The sequence below is a fragment of the Zootoca vivipara genome, chromosome 4, assembly GCF_963506605.1.
Source record: "Zootoca vivipara chromosome 4, rZooViv1.1, whole genome shotgun sequence".
Lineage (NCBI taxonomy): Eukaryota > Metazoa > Chordata > Lepidosauria > Squamata > Lacertidae > Zootoca > Zootoca vivipara.
Genome location: NC_083279.1, coordinates 43269824 through 43287036, shown reverse-complemented (window position 1 = coordinate 43287036; position 17213 = coordinate 43269824). Strand labels below are relative to the sequence as shown.

The 17213-nt window shown below is 39.0% G+C and overlaps 1 protein-coding gene across 11 annotated transcripts in view; it reads left to right on the top strand.

The window, feature by feature from the left end:
- Positions 1-17213, top strand: part of DMD (dystrophin) — a 1020507-nt gene that overhangs the window by 364767 nt on the left and 638527 nt on the right. For all 11 annotated transcript variants that reach the window (XM_035114377.2, XM_035114375.2, XM_035114388.2 and 8 more), the window contains 4 exons: positions 5488-5638; positions 10624-10743; positions 14005-14106; positions 14523-14630. In XM_035114377.2, coding sequence (XP_034970268.2) covers positions 5488-5638; positions 10624-10743; positions 14005-14106; positions 14523-14630 — 481 coding nt within the window. The remainder of the gene's footprint in view (positions 1-5487; positions 5639-10623; positions 10744-14004; positions 14107-14522; positions 14631-17213) is intronic.

Sequence of the window (17213 nt, the reverse complement as noted above, 5' to 3'; positions counted from 1 at the left end):
TATGTGTGTGTGCGCATGTGTACATGGCAGTGTGTTCTGACCACATCCACCACTGGTATGTGGTCCTACATGGTTGACCCTGGGTGACTGCAGTCCTGGTGCCAAAAGGAGGATTAGCCACTCCTGTTTTAAAGCAATCCATGCTGGTGAGCGTCTGGTGAGCGTCACCATCTTTCATGGCAGCTGTTTCTTTCTTTTGTGCTATATAAAGAGGTACTTTTATTTTTATCTGCAAAAAAACTTTGCAAAATCATTGCAGGAGATCATGTGCCCCGTACAGGGCCCCAATAGAGCAGGTGGTTCTGCTAAATTGTGAACCACCTGAAAGAGTCTCCTGCTGCTGTTTTCTATAGATGCAATAGAGGCGGTGTAGAAAGTCTTCTTCGCCGTTGCTACCGCCACTTGGTAGGCTCGGCAATGAACTCTAACCCATGTCTGGTCAGCTTCAGAATGAGTTATCCGCCAGCGGCGCTCTAGCGATTGTTTCATTGCCCTCAGATCTGTGGAAAACCATGGGGCTGTCCGGGCTCCATGCAATCGGAGAGGGCACTTCAGAGCCAAACAGTCAATAGCCCTGGCTAACTCCACATTCCAGCGGGCCACCAGGGAATCAGCTGAAAGGCCATCAACATGGGATAAAGCACTCTCTGGAAACCTTTTGGATCAATTAAGTGGCGGGGGCGGACCATCCGAATCAGTCCCACCTCCCTGCAGAGGGGAAGGATCGCGGAGAAGTCCAGTTGCACCAGGAAGTTGCGACCATGGCACTTCCTTAGTTTTGCTTTTACTTAGTGTCAGATCACCAACCCCAGGTCCAAAGCATGGTGTTTTACATGGTTCGTCATCTGCTCCATTTAGTAAGGAAGAAATGTGGGTTACAAATGTTAATAGAATTAGAGGAATAAGTAATTCCTGGTATGGAGTTTCTTTTATTTCTGGCACAGACTGGGTTAAAAGTTTCAATGGTGTTTATCGATCATGACTCCCAAAATCTTTTTTGGTTAGTCACCAACAGTTCAGTGTATATGTGAGCTTGCAAATTCTTTTGCCCCGATATGCATCACTTGCTTTAAATGACAAGTTCCCAACAGTATGAAAGTTATTGGGATAATCAGTTTTGTCCTTGAAGTAAATAAATGCTTGAGGAGAATGTAATAGTATATCATTTTCCTCTCTTTGGGTAAACTATAATTATTTTGATTGAGGAAAGCATTCTATCAAAATAAAGCTACTTATGCCCAGAAGAATCAGTAAGGTAAAGCCTTGGGAAAGCAGTAAACCCTAGTAATCTGAAGAGCAAAACTGGCAAGAATTGCTGGGCATGACTGGTTCAGACATTGGGGATCAGAGATTACCCCCCTGTGCTGGAAGAATACTTGGTCATAGAATGGAATCATAGATAGTTCGAGCTGTGGCATATATAATACAGTCTGCCATCTTACCCTGATGGGAGAGGAGAAGAACAAACTGATAAACTTCCCCCACTCAGCTCCCAGTGGTGGTCCCTCTCTCTTCTAACTGCCACCATAGGAACTTCTTACCCTGAAGAGAGGAGGGAAAAATAAGTTGCAACTTCCAAGTAAACAGTCATATTTCAATTTTATGGTCAATTTTTGGGGACAGGACGTAATACTGTTGCAACAATCTTAGGTAAACCATTCTGTGGGGACTCTGAACAGGTGCATATAACTACTTTCAATAAATAAATATAATCATCACGACTTGCAATGTCATGTGATGCCAGATGGTGAATCTCATGACATTAAATGATATAAATATTCCAGAGTTGGTGCCTATCCTTAATCTTGACAGCATTACTGGGATACAAGTTTATTAACCAGAATTATTAGAAGGAAAATGTGTATATGTTATTTTTAAAATATATTTTTATTCATCAATATAATAATGCACCAGAACAAAAGAAAATTTGAACTATTGTGTTTTTACTTTTGCTCCTTACCGGTTAATCTGCTAAAGGTTTTTCACCTACTCATTAAAGCTTACTGCCCTCATAGATACCAATATTTTGACTCCCTTGCATAATTGGCAACAAAATAATGCATGAAGGCTTTAAAAATTGAATCTGTTTAGTAAAAGGTCTTGCCATGACAAATTAAGTTACGGATATTTTGAGAACAAAAAGGCTGGTTTAACATCGAAGTACATTGCAAAGATTTCATATTTGTCCTTACCGGTAAATTAGATTTCAGTATTAGACCTTCTGTTAAGAATTAGCTAAAATAAATGTGTGAAAGGTTAGAGAAAAGCTTCAGACAAAAAAGTGGTGAAAAAATAGCTTTTAAAAATCACTTTCAACTGTAATGTTGCTTGTCTCAATAAACATTGATATACCATGTTATAATTAAACCATTGCCATAACGTAACAATTCTTTTTTGTATGTAATTGAAATCCATTTGCTTCTGGGCTGAGAGACCGGAAGCTGATTACTAAAGTAAATAGCAACATTTCACCACAGTTTGATGTAATATGACACAGAATGAAACAGTAAATTTGAAATACTGGGTCTATAAATATATGGACTTTTCCTTAGCTATCTCAGAGGCTATCAAAAACACATTATTCAGAGTTGCCTAAGAGCCCAGAAGAAATTGTGAATTGGCTAGTCATTCTAAATCCCTCAAATGGTCTTAAAAAGAACTTGTGGGCTGTGGGGTGGTGAAGAAAGATAAATGATAAACAATAACACTAGTTTAACATGATAAGAGTTGTCCTCTTTATTTTTGTAATGTAGTTGAGGCACACTGGTGGTCAGAAACTAAAAACAAAGAACTCAAAATGACTCAATAGAGCACTTGAGTGTGACTGGTGAGGGAAGGCATGGCTTTCTGAGAATCCCAAGGGCCAAACAGAGAGACTTAGAGGGCTGCATTTGGTGTCCCCGTGCTTGAGGTATCTCATCCCTTGCTTAGATAAACAAATATGAATTGACAAAGGACTTCTCTGCCCAATTCTAAGTTTCATCCCATGGTATGTATTATTAACCGTCATATAATTCAATAATAAAGCATTCCAGAATTGACAGCCCGCTATAAGTCTTCAGAATTGTTTGGGAAGGTTACTTCCCTTCTCCCCCCAACCCCCCCCCCTCAAAATCAAACCAACAACTGTTACAGATTCAAAATGTAGGGTTGTTTTGTAGGACAGAGAAGGGGAAAAAGAGCCACCACTGTTTGTATTCTTACTCTTGCTGCTTTCCCATTAGTACTGATGCAAAAAAATTGCCCTGGGATATTTAGGGAGTGGTAGAGACATACTTGTCTCACACAATACAGCTGTAGTTGTTTGTGTTGCAACAGTTTTTGCAGGGACTTGGATCTCTATCTGGATTTGACCCTTTATCAGAAGTCAAAATATTTGCTTCTTTGAAATTTTTATACTGTACAGTATAGGGAAATCAGTTAATACAGTGAGATTATACCATTCCCAAAAGTATTCAACATTTAAGTCAATATGGTTTTGTTCATTTCTCTTCACATGTTCTAATTAAACCTAAGGAGATTCTGTGGATCATGACCATAATCTGAAAATTCCCTAAAGGCAAGCAAAGTATTGCTTTTCTAATATGGAAAGTGAATAGTATTCTGAGGCATAATTCTTTTTCATTGACATTTCCAGTGAGTAGGATTTTGCCCTTTCAATAGTCCAGTTGTTGACTTTTGTGAGCCCTAAAACTGGTTATTGAATAATGAGTATAACACTTTGGCCATTTCACTGTCATTAAAATATTACTAGAAATCTCTGTGTTCTAGCATGCTGTAACATCAATATACTGTAATATGAATGGGTCTTAAGGAAAAATAATTTTGATTGCCACTGATTACCGTTAAACACATACCTGCTTCAAGGAAATTCTCTTTTATTTCATGTCACCATCTTTTTAAATATAACTTTTATGCTGCATCTAAATGACACTGTAAACATGGTTGGGTAGTCATCTGTCATGGATGCTTTAACTGAGATTCCTGTATTGCAGCGGGACCCTTGAGGTCCCTTCCAACTCTACAATTCTATGATTCTAAATAATTATATTCCAGTGTTTTCTCACAACCTATTCTAGATCTGTTTTGTGGTCCATGTTAAAAAGAAAATTGAATTGAATTTTGGTCCTAGTATGGATATGTCAACTGCTATTGAGACATATTAGGGAACGGATTCTATTAATTACATATTTTCTTTGCAGGTTCTGCCCTTTGGTTTCTGCCCTTTAATGGCATGTCCTTTAGTGGCAGCAGTTGCCTGGGTGGTCCCACACAACTCAAAACAATAAAATAATTCAACAATCAAAACTTAGAACAGAAACTATAACAATAAGGAACAATCAGCAATGTTTTCCATTAGTAATGCCACTGCTGCACACAGCAGTAAGCAATAAAAGAGAAGAATTGCAAGCAGTAGGCAATTAACATTGGAAGGAACCTTTGCTGAATGGAACATTTCATAAATAGAATAGAATTGTGGTGGAGAACCTGCAGCCCAAAGGCTGTATACATCCCCCAGCCTAATTTCCCAAGGGTCGTCAGGAATGCTAGCTTCACACACCTCTGCAAGTTTCCTTTTTTGGGGGGAGGGGGATAAATATATTGGTTACCTTTCCACACTACTTGGTCAGTGTTCAGATGGCAGCAATGGCAGCAATGCACATGCAGAAGAGCCTTGGCCATGGAGAATTTGTACTATGTTATGCTATAACTAAATCTTCCATTTAAGTTTATTGAGGGGAAGTATTTATATATATTTGCAGATTTATAAACCTATTCACAGCCAAAAGCTATCAGAGCAGTGTAGAATAAGATAAAATTAAGCCTTTGCACCCTGAATGCTTCTCAGGTGTTTGCATTTTTTCCTCGTTTCCTTGAGATTTTCAATTTTGGAGTTTAATGTATGCTTTACATTTTCAATATTATGTATTTTATATTGCTGCAAGCCACTTTGAAACCAAATGGTGAAATGCTGGATATAATAAATGAATAAAGAACTGTAAATGGGTTAAAATAGAAAAGAAATCAGTTTCTTAGCAGCACTAAACGACTATAGCATGGGTAGGCAAACTAAGGCTCAGGGCCCGGCTCCGGCCCAATCACCTTCTAAATCCAGCCCATGGACGGTTCAGGAATCAGTGTGTTTTTACATGAGTAGAATGTGTGCTTTTATTTAAAATGCATCTCTGGGTTATTTGTAGGGCATAGGAATTCGTTCATTTTTTCCCTTCAAAATATAGTCCAGCCCCCCACAAGGACAGTGGACCAGCTCCCTGCTGAAAAAGTTTGCTGGCCCCTGGACTATAGCATGGGAGCAACCACACCCTGTTCCTTTATTTGTGAACTCATCAAAATTTTATTGGTATGGCTAACATGAGGCTATGGTAAACAGTGAATTGTGGCCTATGGTAAACAATGGACAGATGAAACATATGTTACATCTTCTTGACTTTAACTCGCTGTGCTTTTAAAAACATATTTTCACAGTTTGCACCGCATTCTGATGGATTTACAAAATCAGCAGCTAAGCCAACTCTCTGAATGGTTAGCTAAAACAGAAGAAAGAACAAAAAGGATAGAGTCAGAGCCCTTGGGACCTGATTTGGAGGACTTAAAGCGACAGATAGAAGAGCATAAGGTAAGCAAAGTCAATAAATTTCTTGAGTCCATTTGTTTCAAGGGGATATGCAAATTAAATATATATATTTGAGAAAATGCCAACATAGTATTCTTGGGAAATTGAAACATTTAATAAAAGGCAAATCCAGATTGAATCTGAACAAAACCTTCAGAACATGACGCAGAAATTCTGGATTTTCTATTAATAACACCAGGATTCTCATCGTTTTGTTCTTTCTTTCACACAGCCATTACTCACAGAATAAAAAGTGGGCTGGGGTGCTAAGGGAAAAGGGAATTTCAATATACTATTTACTGGAAAACACAATAATAACATTTCAGATTTTATTATTCCCCCGGTTTCTTTTGCTATCTTGTACTTTCCTTCTAGAGTCCTCCAGTTGCAAATCGACACTATTAGTTATTATAATTGGGATTTCTAATCTCATTAGCAGTGCTGGGACTCTGAGCATGCAGCCCCCGAGCACTGTAAAGTATTCTAACTGAGTGCCTGCCTTTGTATTGGAAAAGATGTGGAATGTTTTTGAAAAATGAATTTAATTATAAGAACAACGAGCTAGCACACAGTGAACAAAAGACTTTAGTACGGCTGTCTTTTTTGTTGTTGTTAGCTTCTGCTATACGTAAAGACTGCAAGCCTAAGCCTATATCCAGTTTGAGTGAATGGGTTTACTTTGGTTGACAGCTTGATTCCTCCTATAAATAAAATACATAAAACATTATAAATGAATGCAACTTACATTTCATGACTAATTAAAATAGAATGACAATTAATATACTATTATTCATAAAGAGGCTGGGAAGTGTTTGACTGAACATCACACTCACCATAGCAGTACATAAAAATTAGTTTTCCCACATACATATATCTATTTATTGCTGTACATATTGATCTTAGCAAAGGAATCTGAAAGGGTCCTAACATTTTGTACACATTTAAGTTCCAGGTGTGCAATACAGATCACAGAGATACCCTTGCTCTGTTCTTCCACTGACTGGATTCAGTAGTTCTCCAAGGCAGGGGCAAAGAAACATTTTGGCTTCATGAGCCGCCTCCTCCTCCTCCTCCTCCTCCTCCTCCTCCTCTTTCTCATTTCACTGTAAGGTCACAGCGCTGGTTAAAGTAATTAAAGCACAATGTTAAGAACAGTTTAAAACTACTTACAACCACAGAAATAAGGTAATTCCTTTTCATCTCAGGTGTCAAAAAGCTTTTGCCAAAAATTATATAATGAAGATGACAGACAAAATTTTACCTGAAAATTTACAGCAAGGTTTCTCCTGTGCATCTAACCTATTCTGCATCCATACGTTCCAATTTCAGTGTGGAAATGCCATTCACATACAGCTGTTGAGACAGGGTACAAGCTTGATGGGAAGAGTTTGGATTCCTGGATTAGTGGCTCCATGGTGTTTTTGTAGGTAGAGAGGTCAGCAAAAATGTCTGCTTCTCTTTAGGTCTGTTATCTAGGACCATCACCATAATTGTTTTCCTTTACTTCTCTCTGATATGTATTGTAACCTTTTATTTCCTTCCCGCAAAGGATGATTAATTCTTTTGTCCTTGAAGGTAAATGCTGCATTAATGGTTACTTTTTTGTCTGCATTATTTGCCTCATCTGTCAAATTTAACACTTGGCTCAGCTCCTAATGTTTCATTTTCTTAACCCAGATAGGGGAAACAGACCTTAAAATAGTGATCATTCACTTAAATAAACTAGAATCAATCAGATGGTTCACTCTTAAGGCCAGGGCTTCTACATTAATCTTAACATTCTTCTAGTACAGAAGGAAGAATCTTCTGGAGCCTATGAACTGACCAGAATGTCTAGTTGTCTAAAAAGCACATCCTAGGAGAAACAGAGTTCATTGGGACTTCCAAAATCTCTTGACCTTCTATATGAGGAGTAGTTCCCCTCCTGTAACTATATTTGGTTTCTTGTCAGAAGGTGGTAGTCTTAGCTTGCCCTCAAAAGCAGACTCCTTCGGGTAGTGATAAAGCGGGATATCAAATCCAAACTCTTCTCTCTTCTTCTTCTTCTTCTTCTTCTTCTTCTTCTTCTTCTTCTTCTTCTTCTTCTTCTTCTTCTTCTGAAGTACCTAAATCTTCAATTTTCCAACCAACAATGATGTTTCTTCCACTAGGTTGGGATGCAAATAAAGTTACCAAATGCATAACAAGAGGGATTACTTAGAATGCTATCCCTAGTAGAAGGTGTGTCACTTAACATTAGCGGTAAGTGCCACTGACATTATGGCAGACAATTAAAACACCATTAACATGGAAACATTGTATTCACTCTGACCAAGCGCTGTTAACCTCAGTGTGTTTTCCTTAACTGTCCAAGAGAGAGCTAAGGTACAACATTCCCCGTTATAGCATAGTTAATCTACATCGAACTTTCATTCATGAACAGTAGCATAATTGGTGAGGGCTGAGCGCTATTTCTGTTCCCTTCTTCTCAAGTCCCCTGCTCAAACACAAAAATAGCCCTTGCTGTGGGACAGGCAGCTGTGATTAGAGGCACTTCCGGGCCCCATCTAAGCATCTTTCCTCACCAGGGACTGGAAAAACTGCCACCAGTCCCAGCATCCATGACAGAAAATAAATGTTCTATGAGGTGAAGAGTAGAATATAGATATATTAACTCAAATAAACAAACAAACTGTAAACTCCACCTCCAAGTCATAACGCTTGGTGTTTATGTGAAAATTTGCAGCAAGTTAAAATGTGAGTCTGCTAGAAGTTGTTGATTTTCAAACTCAGTCTGATTAACATATTGAACATGTAAACAAATCAATTTTGGTTCAGGGCTTATGATTGCAGGATACTGAATTGTGTAACCTGTATATATGTTGTTGCAAACCATTTTAAGTGTCATGAGATTAAGTTATTCTTTCTTTCTGGTGAAGGATGGTGCCACTGCCATTATTTCCTTGGCATAAGTCATTTCTTAGACAGTATCAAATATGGTACATGATATTACAAAACAATATATGTTGACAGTGTTCTCTTGAATACATCAAGCTACCATAATCTTGCATCCCATCCAACATACTGGTTTCCTCTGTATGTGCTGAATTTTGCAAGAATGAATTCTGTTGTACAAATTCCACTTTCCTCTCCCAACAGCATAGCTGCCAAGTTTTCCCTTTTCTCGCGAGGAAGCCTATTCAGCATAATGGAATTTCCCTTAAAAAAAGGGATAACTTGGCAGCTATGCCCAACAGGAGCACTGATGGAGATTGGACAAAAATAGAGTTTGGAAAGTTACCTTAGAGCAGTCCTGCTTTTTCTTATATCCTTTGGATTCTTTTGTTGCATTTCATAATTTAATTTTTAATCTGTCATGAAAAACATTCTATCCCCTAGATCAGGCACCCCCAAACTTCGGCCCTCCAGATGTTTTGGACTACAGTTCCCGTCTTCCCCGACCACTGGTCCTGTTAGCTAGGGATCATGGGAGTTGTAGGCCAAAACATCTCGAGGGCCGCAGTTTGGGGATGCCTGCCCTAGATAGAAAGTGAAGAGCTACTGTAGGAAAGAGACCAATTTTCTTGGTCCTGGTACACTTTATTATTTAATTATGTGTTTATTTACCATTTTGGGGCTGTGATTCTTTGATTTTAGTCCCAGAGAAAAATAATGAAATTGATTATAATACCTAAAGCATTGATTATATCCCCTTTATCCAAGCCTTCGAAACCTGTGAAAGGTCCCAGGACTTTTAGGTTTGATTCACACCTTGCCCCCCTGCCCGCAATTGGATAAAAGAGCTGAGCAATGGTGAGGCAAAGTTCTACATCTTAGCTGATGAAAAGCATCAAAGGAAGCTCCTCAGAAGTCAATACAGTATAACATTTAATACCAGACTCATGAGTGCTAATAAAAAAAAGCATTCCCACCAGAGAAAGAGGCAAGTCCACACACTCTGTTTAAGGGAAACATTATTATTGCACTCTGAAAGAGACAGCTAGAAGATCTTCATAGCCAAGCACAACAGTAATTGTAATGTTTGTAGTATAATGTTGTGTGTGTTTACTCAAAGGTGTCAGGGACTGGCAGGACACAGATGAGTGCAGAGGGAAGTGGGGCTGGAGTCCGACTCCGGAGAGGGGGTCAATGAATTGTGGAGAACGGTACTAGGTAGGAGGCAAGAAGCAGAGGCAGCTTCAGAGCTAGGAGGTGGAGCACAGGATCAGTCAGAAGAAGAGGAGGAAGAGGCAAGTCATGCAAATGTAGGGTTGGGTGCATCCCCACCCCTCCTGTACCACTGTCTCCCAGAACCAGGAGGGGATTGAAGAGGGATGATCAGAGGAAGCTTTCCACATAGGTATTGTCTCTGGCTACATGCATACAGCCCATTGAGGGAAGGTACATAAACTTGTGGAAGGGGACTTGTCTCCTGTTGCTGCAACTGCTCCATAGAGCACAGACCTGGGAAATAGCTGCCTAGATGCTAGACTGGTGGGGAGGGGTATTCAGAGCCATAGAAATGACTGTAAATGCCAACTTTGACAATAAAGATTTAACTATCTGGTGTGTGCATTCCTTTGGCTGGGGAGTGCCCTTGACAAAAGGTGGGTCCTATTGAGTTAATTGGGGCTTATTCCCAGGTAAGTGTGTACAGGATTGCAACTATATTGCCTAGTAAAAATATTTAGGATTGCATATCTTGAAGGTTTGTGAAAATGTGGAATATATTGGGTGATACCCAACATTCCCGGAACTTTCTGGTCTCCTCCCCTATGCAGCCTCCCTCTCTGCATGCTCAAAATCAGAGGAAACCCTCTGGAAAGATGCGGGGGCAAGAGGGAGAGAGGAAACAGAAGTGCTGTGGCACTGTAAAAGCATACATTTCTGCTAGCTCTGTTCACAGTATTGACCCCCCTCCCACTTCTAGTCTTCTTACTTCATCAAAGTATGTAAGGACACATAAGTGATTTGTGTGTGTGGTTTTCCCCTCCCTTTTTTTGTCTTAGGCCATTCAAGAAGCCTTGGAGCAGGAACAAGTCAAGGTTAATTCCCTCACACATATGGTTGTTGTAGTAGATGAAGCTAGTGGAGACAAAGCTACAGCTGCATTAGAACAACAACTTCAGGTAATTATTAAAGTCATATGTTTGTGATAAATAGCATCACACATTCTACAGGAAACGGTTCTGTTGTGATAAGAACTTGTCATAAATTAAAGTAAAGAATTGTTACCGTTTTTTCTTACATCATGAACTTGAGTGTATATAAAAATCTTCATTTTTAAAAAGTGTATATAGCATGTTGACTGAGTAACTATTTCCTTTCTTTCCCATCTATGCCTTCAACATATTGGAGACATTTCTCTCTGTATGGCAGCCTGAAGGGTGAAGGGCGAATATAAGTGAAGGTGGAATTGATCTCACTAGAAATGCTAATGTTCCAGGAAGAACTCTTAACTCATCCCCTCCCTCACACACTCATCCCCTCCCTCCCTTACAAAATTTATATGCTGCTTGATTATAATAATAAATAATAAAAAAGTGATTTTAATAAAACCTCTATGAAATTTACAAGAAATATTATCAATAAAAAGTGAAAAGCAAGCAATTTATAACATTTAAAGCATAATTAGAATTAACAGTAAACTAAAAAGTGCTAAAAGCACACCAATATATATGTGCCTGAATAGGCTTACCTAAACAAAAATGTTTAAAGCAGGCTCTTAGAAAGAGTACATCGAAGGTACCTACTTCATGTCAATATTACTTAAGGGAATATTTTATTATTATTTGATGTTGCCAAAGATTACTTCAAAAGCCCCTAATATTTAATTGTTCTGCTACTCGCAGTTGTAATTCTTACCAATGTTGTTATTCGATCAGTCTGATTGTTTCAACACTTTGCATCTTGTCAAACAGTTGATTTGTGTTTCGGAGCAGTGCAATTCTTGCTTCTCTTTGAAGTCATGCTAATTTTCAAGCAGACTTTGTCATCTTGTTTTGATTTGGTGTAGCATATGAAGCCTCTTCCAGCATTTAAATTGGGCATTATTGTATCAAAAGAAGTGCCAAGTCTGAGTGTCCTTTAATCGTTTCGCTTGGTGCTGGCTTCTAGTTTAAGGGAACACAGTTCTAAAGAGAGATCACAGACCTTGTGTGGAGCTCTTGCAACTGCTAACAAAGAATACTTTTGTTTTTTTATTATAAAGTGAAGTTGACTCAAGTATATATATATATATATATACCGGTATGGGTGTGGGTGTGGGTGGGTGTACGCTCTCACACGCACACCTTTTTCAGAGGAGTGTGCAATATATAGACATAAATTGTCATAGTATTAAAATAAGGGCAAATAAATGCATTCCAATGGACAGTAGTAAGGAAACATGAGGCGTAGCATGCCACTGTAGTATATCTGGGAAGCATGCAAAGCAGGTATATCACTAGAATTTTTTTAAAACTTGATGTAGAGTCAAGAGATTCCACACCTCCTTCTCCTCCTGCCCTCACCTCTGCTGCTTCACTGTCTCCCAGGACCAGAAGCAGATTGAAGTGGGAGGAGCAGAAGGTTACACTAAGGTGGAGTCTTCGCCTGCTTGTGTGCAGCTCGACTGGAGGAGATACATAAGCTGAGGTTGGGGGCGTGCCTCTCGGCTGCGGTAACTGCCTCATCGGGTGCAAACCTAGGAGTAGCTGAGAGATGCAGGACTAATGGGCATGCCTTTTCAAGACTTGTACTTTTGACAATAAAGAATTAATGCCTCACTTTGCGCATTTTTGTCTGACAGCATTATGACAGTATACTTTATAACTGGTAGCTGAATACAGTGGTACCTTGGGTTACAAATGCTTTGGGTTACAAACACTTTGGGTTACAAACTCCGCTAACCTGGAAGTAGTACCTCAGGTTAAGAACTTTGTCCCAGGATGAGAGTGGAAATTGTGCACCGGCGGAAGTGGGAGGCACCATTAGCAAAAGCCTCAGGTTAAGAATGGTTTTGGGTTAAGAACGGACCTCCGGAACAAATTAAGTTTGTAACCCAAGGTACCACTGTATATAAATTACCTGTTCCAAAGCATTCAGTTTGGGAATTGTGTAATGTGAGATGAAAGTTTGCCAGAGGTGCAAGATTTCATGGCCCAGGCAAATGTGCCATCAAATGATGACCATGCATCTGTGGAACAACCCCTTATAGTAGGGAAAAAGCTTCCAAGTGGTCAGAAGGGTGAAGCTAAAGGCTTCCGACAACTGCTGTATGGTGAAGAGCCACATTCCATTCCTTTATATATATCACTGTCCTTGTTCCAGGAATATTGGGATTCTTGTTCAGCCGCAGAGAATAGGAAGGCAGTCATAGCAGTGCCTTTGTTCTTATCTGGTGCGGCCATGCATTGCCAGAGTGGGCAGGCTGGCAGCCATATCATGTGGCTGTGTAGCCTTATTCTGGCCATAGCATATTTTAGAATCAACAGCTGCTACAAGTAATTGCAATGTCATAGACTGATTGCATGCAGACAAATGGTGGGCAGTACCAGCTGGAGAACCCCCCCAAGGAAAGAAGACTCAGAGTCCCAGGATTGGTGGTAGGGTGATGATGAATGTTCAGAGGGAAAAGACTGAGAGGAGGAGGTTTTGGAAGCTGAAGAGGTAACAGGGTGTAGCGGACGACAATTCAGAATCAGAGTGAGGCCAAGAGACAGAGAGGAGACTTAGGCAGCTGTGGGAAGGCAGGGACCTTAATCTCTGCAACTGCCTCATGGGGCAAGACTTGCTGAAGAAGAATTACTGGCACTCCTGAGCAGATCATGTTTCTTCTAATAAACAGTTAGCTTCACTTACCATTGCTGGCTTTTGACATAAAAGCTTCTGCCCACATGTTTAGGCTCTCTGTGTAACCCAAAACATCAGCTTCTTCATAATAGTCTATCTAATTATAAATGCCTCTGCTATAAGAAATACAAACTCTGTTGTACACTTTTTAATTTGAAGGTCTCAGTGGATTATTTGTAAATGTTTCATACTTTGAAATTTGCTAAGATTAGAAAAAAGAGAATAAACTAATATAGATGAAATTAGCTGGTAAGCAGTTACTAGTTATATTTTTACATGTGTTTTCCAACATAGTGTTTAGAAGCATTGTACGTTTATGTACAATGTTTAGAATATTTCATAGAGTACTAGCTATACTTTTAATATTAACATGGCTGACCTTTATAATTTTAACAAGAATGGTAATGACTTCAAGGTCGTATATTTCATGGACTTGTAGGGGCCCTTAGAATGTTACTAAAAAAGTTACAGATTATTTTCTCAAATGTATTCAGGTGAATACAGGTGAAATGGTTGAGCTTAAAGCATATTTACAATGTTCTGCCTTTTCTTTTTAGCATTTAGGAGACCGCTGGGCTACAATTTGCAGATGGACAGAGGATCGCTGGTTTCTACTCCAAGATGTCCTTCGAAAATGGCTGCAATTTACTGAAGAACAGGTGAGCAATGTTAGCAGTACCAATTTGTTCAGAGCCAACCCACCCATGAGGCAAGGTGAAGCCTCCAAAGAATTCTTTGCCTGTTGCTGCTGTTGTCACAGTGGCAGTGGCAGCTGTGGTGCATTCCTTGTAGGTTGGATCTGTTGTCTGCCTCCTGGCATCTCCAGCAATGCCATCTCTACAGTAGCCTCTTGGCGAATAGGAGGAACTGTTGGTATCTTCCCACCCTTGTTCCAGAGGCAGGCCTTCACTCACTCCTTCTTCCCTGGCAGGGAGGACACCATTTTGTGGCTTGTCTTAGGTGCTAAAATGTATTGGGCCAGCCCTGCATTTGTTGCTTGCTTAATAATAATAATACTTTGCTTAACAATACTTGGTGTATGGTCTTACTAAAGGATTTCCTTTTTCTTCTTAAGGGTCTTTTCGATGCATGGCTTTCTGAGAAGGAAGATGCTCTCAACAATATCCATACCACTGATTTCAAAGATCAGAAAGAAATGTTGGAAAATCTACAAAAGTTGGCTGTAGGGTTTTTACATTGATTTATTTCTCTGTGTTTGTTTATGTGTTTCAAATGTTTATATTCCATCTTTCAGAATAGTCTTGAAGACATCTCACAACTTCCTTCATAATATATGTGTGGGGGTTTGTGTGCCATAGTAAAACAATAAAATATTTTGAAAAGAATATAGGAAAAATAATCTCTAGGAAACAGGGTCATCACAGTCATAAAACATCAATAACAAATAATAGTTATTAAATGCTTGTCTGAATAGAAGTGTTTTTATCTGTGGCCTAATAACCATCACGGTAGGTGCCAGTCAAATATGTAACCAAAGGAGTCCCACAAATGAGGACCCATAACTGAGAAAGCCCTGTTCCTGATAGCTGTCCACCACTAGGGATGTCAGAGTATTATGACAAAAACAGAAAATGAAAAAGGAAATGGCTGTAGTTCACATGTTCATCTGTGGTCAGGAACAAACATCAGTCAAGTGAATATGACTGGATTTTGTTTACATCATTATAAAGTTTTTTAATAGCTGCAAAAACAACATATTTAACTTTTTTATATTGTTTTGATGTTTCCTTTACACTGAAATGAACCTAATTTATGTAAATAGTTACATTATTTATATAACTTGATAGACCTGCCAGTGGCTTTTACTGATTAGTATATATTCCTAGCCAGACAATTCTGCCCTTGCTACTGTAGGATAAATATAAAAGAAGTGCTATACAGTATTAGCCAAGCAGAAATTTAAAACCAATTCAAACCTGGAAAGCCCAACATTCAGCAAATGTTGGTAAATGGCCAAGAACATATCAGGAGGTACAATTTGTTGCCTTTAAAAAGACAGCTTGAATCTCACACCCAGCTCTCTCTTTTCCTATTGGTGCCAAAATAACTGCTGAGGTTCATGCCACACAGACACATTGAGGGGTGGCAGTAGGACCCCTCTTTTGGTTACATAACAGTGTTACAGTTATTGTAGCCTTGCCTCATGTTGTGGATATATGAAAGAAAAAAGTCACTGTGGCCTTCAATATATTAAAAATAAATTAGAAATTATTACAGTAAGTTTGGTCCCATAATCAGACCTTAAAATGTCAGTTTTGTTGTGAAAAAGCGGAAAGGTTATATATTTTAAAGATCTTGCCATTTGATTGTTCAAACTAATTAACAGGTACCTGACAGCTGGTTTAAAATTGCTGCTAAACGTCCCTGCTGACTCACACGGTGACTACAAATTTAATGTTCATTAAAATATGTCACAATTGGAGATCAAAAATTGTGACCATCTGTCAGCATAACCTTAAGCATACGTTGTTCTTGATAAACTGTGCCTAACCCTATGACCTGAGTAAAATTCCATAGGCTAAAATATAACACATATCTATATCAATCCTCAACACAAGCCCCATAATATTGAAAAGGGCAAATACTAGCAGAACAGTTTGAAAAAGCAAATCCCTGTTTTGCTAAAGGGAGTCTGAGAGAGAGAGGGAGAGAGAGAGAGAGAGAGAGAGGGAGGGAGAGAGACCAGATGGTGTTATTTGTATTTGTAAATCTTTTACTTTAGATTTTTAGATTTTACTCAGTACCAGGAATATTAGGGAAATAAAATGAAATTAATTGGAGTTAAAATTATAGCGAGTTCTGTAGTTTAACTACCCTTTGCAAATTACAGTTGCCAGGATTCTTGGGGGGGGGAGCCATTACTTTAATTATATGGTGTGGATGTGACCCCAATCAAACGACAATCATTCAATTAGTGTTTGAAAAACTCGCCTTTTTTCTTATTTCTGAGAAACATATTTGTTTCCTGTTAATTGAAAAACCCAAGGAGTATTGGTACACCCTATTGATCAACCAGTATAAGCGCCAGAACTAGGGGGTAAGAGGGAGACAATCCACTCTTGAGGCATAGCTCATTGAGGCAAGTCTATTCTATGACATTTTTGAAAAGTACCAACAGCAAGACAGTCTATTTTATTTAGATTCCTTATTTTGAATTTATATACCTTATTCTCTAACATCAGAATGATATCTGATGTGATCAAAAACCTTGATGAAAAGAGCAATAATCACAAAAGCAAATCAATTGAAACCTTCCCAAATCTGGATGAAAATAGCAGAATTCATGATTAAATCTTTATCTGAGAAAAGTAGTCGGAGCAGTTTCCTAACCAAAACTAGAGAAAGGCATCTCTTCTTTGGCTCTTTCTGCCAACAGAGCACCATAGGGCCAAGAAGAATCTGTGGGAAAGATATGGGTCTTTCCCAGGACAGATGATATAGGCTTCCATCCAGTCCTGTGGTAGTTTGAAGGCTGGCTTAGATGTAATTTCTCATAACCCATTGCAGCACTCAGACATTGGTTCTGCGCTACCCCTCATGGGTTAATCAGAGGGCTGTGTGTTGACAACACATAGGTGACCCTATGACCACTCTTGTTCAGGTCGTGTGTCTGTTAAAAAATTTGTCCTGCCTATTTCTCCAAGGAGCCTGAAGGCAACTAACAGTAGTAGAAACAGAATAAAACAGAAGTAATCCCTAAAGAAAGCCTGTATATTTAGAAGTTAATAACTTTAACAATATCCAA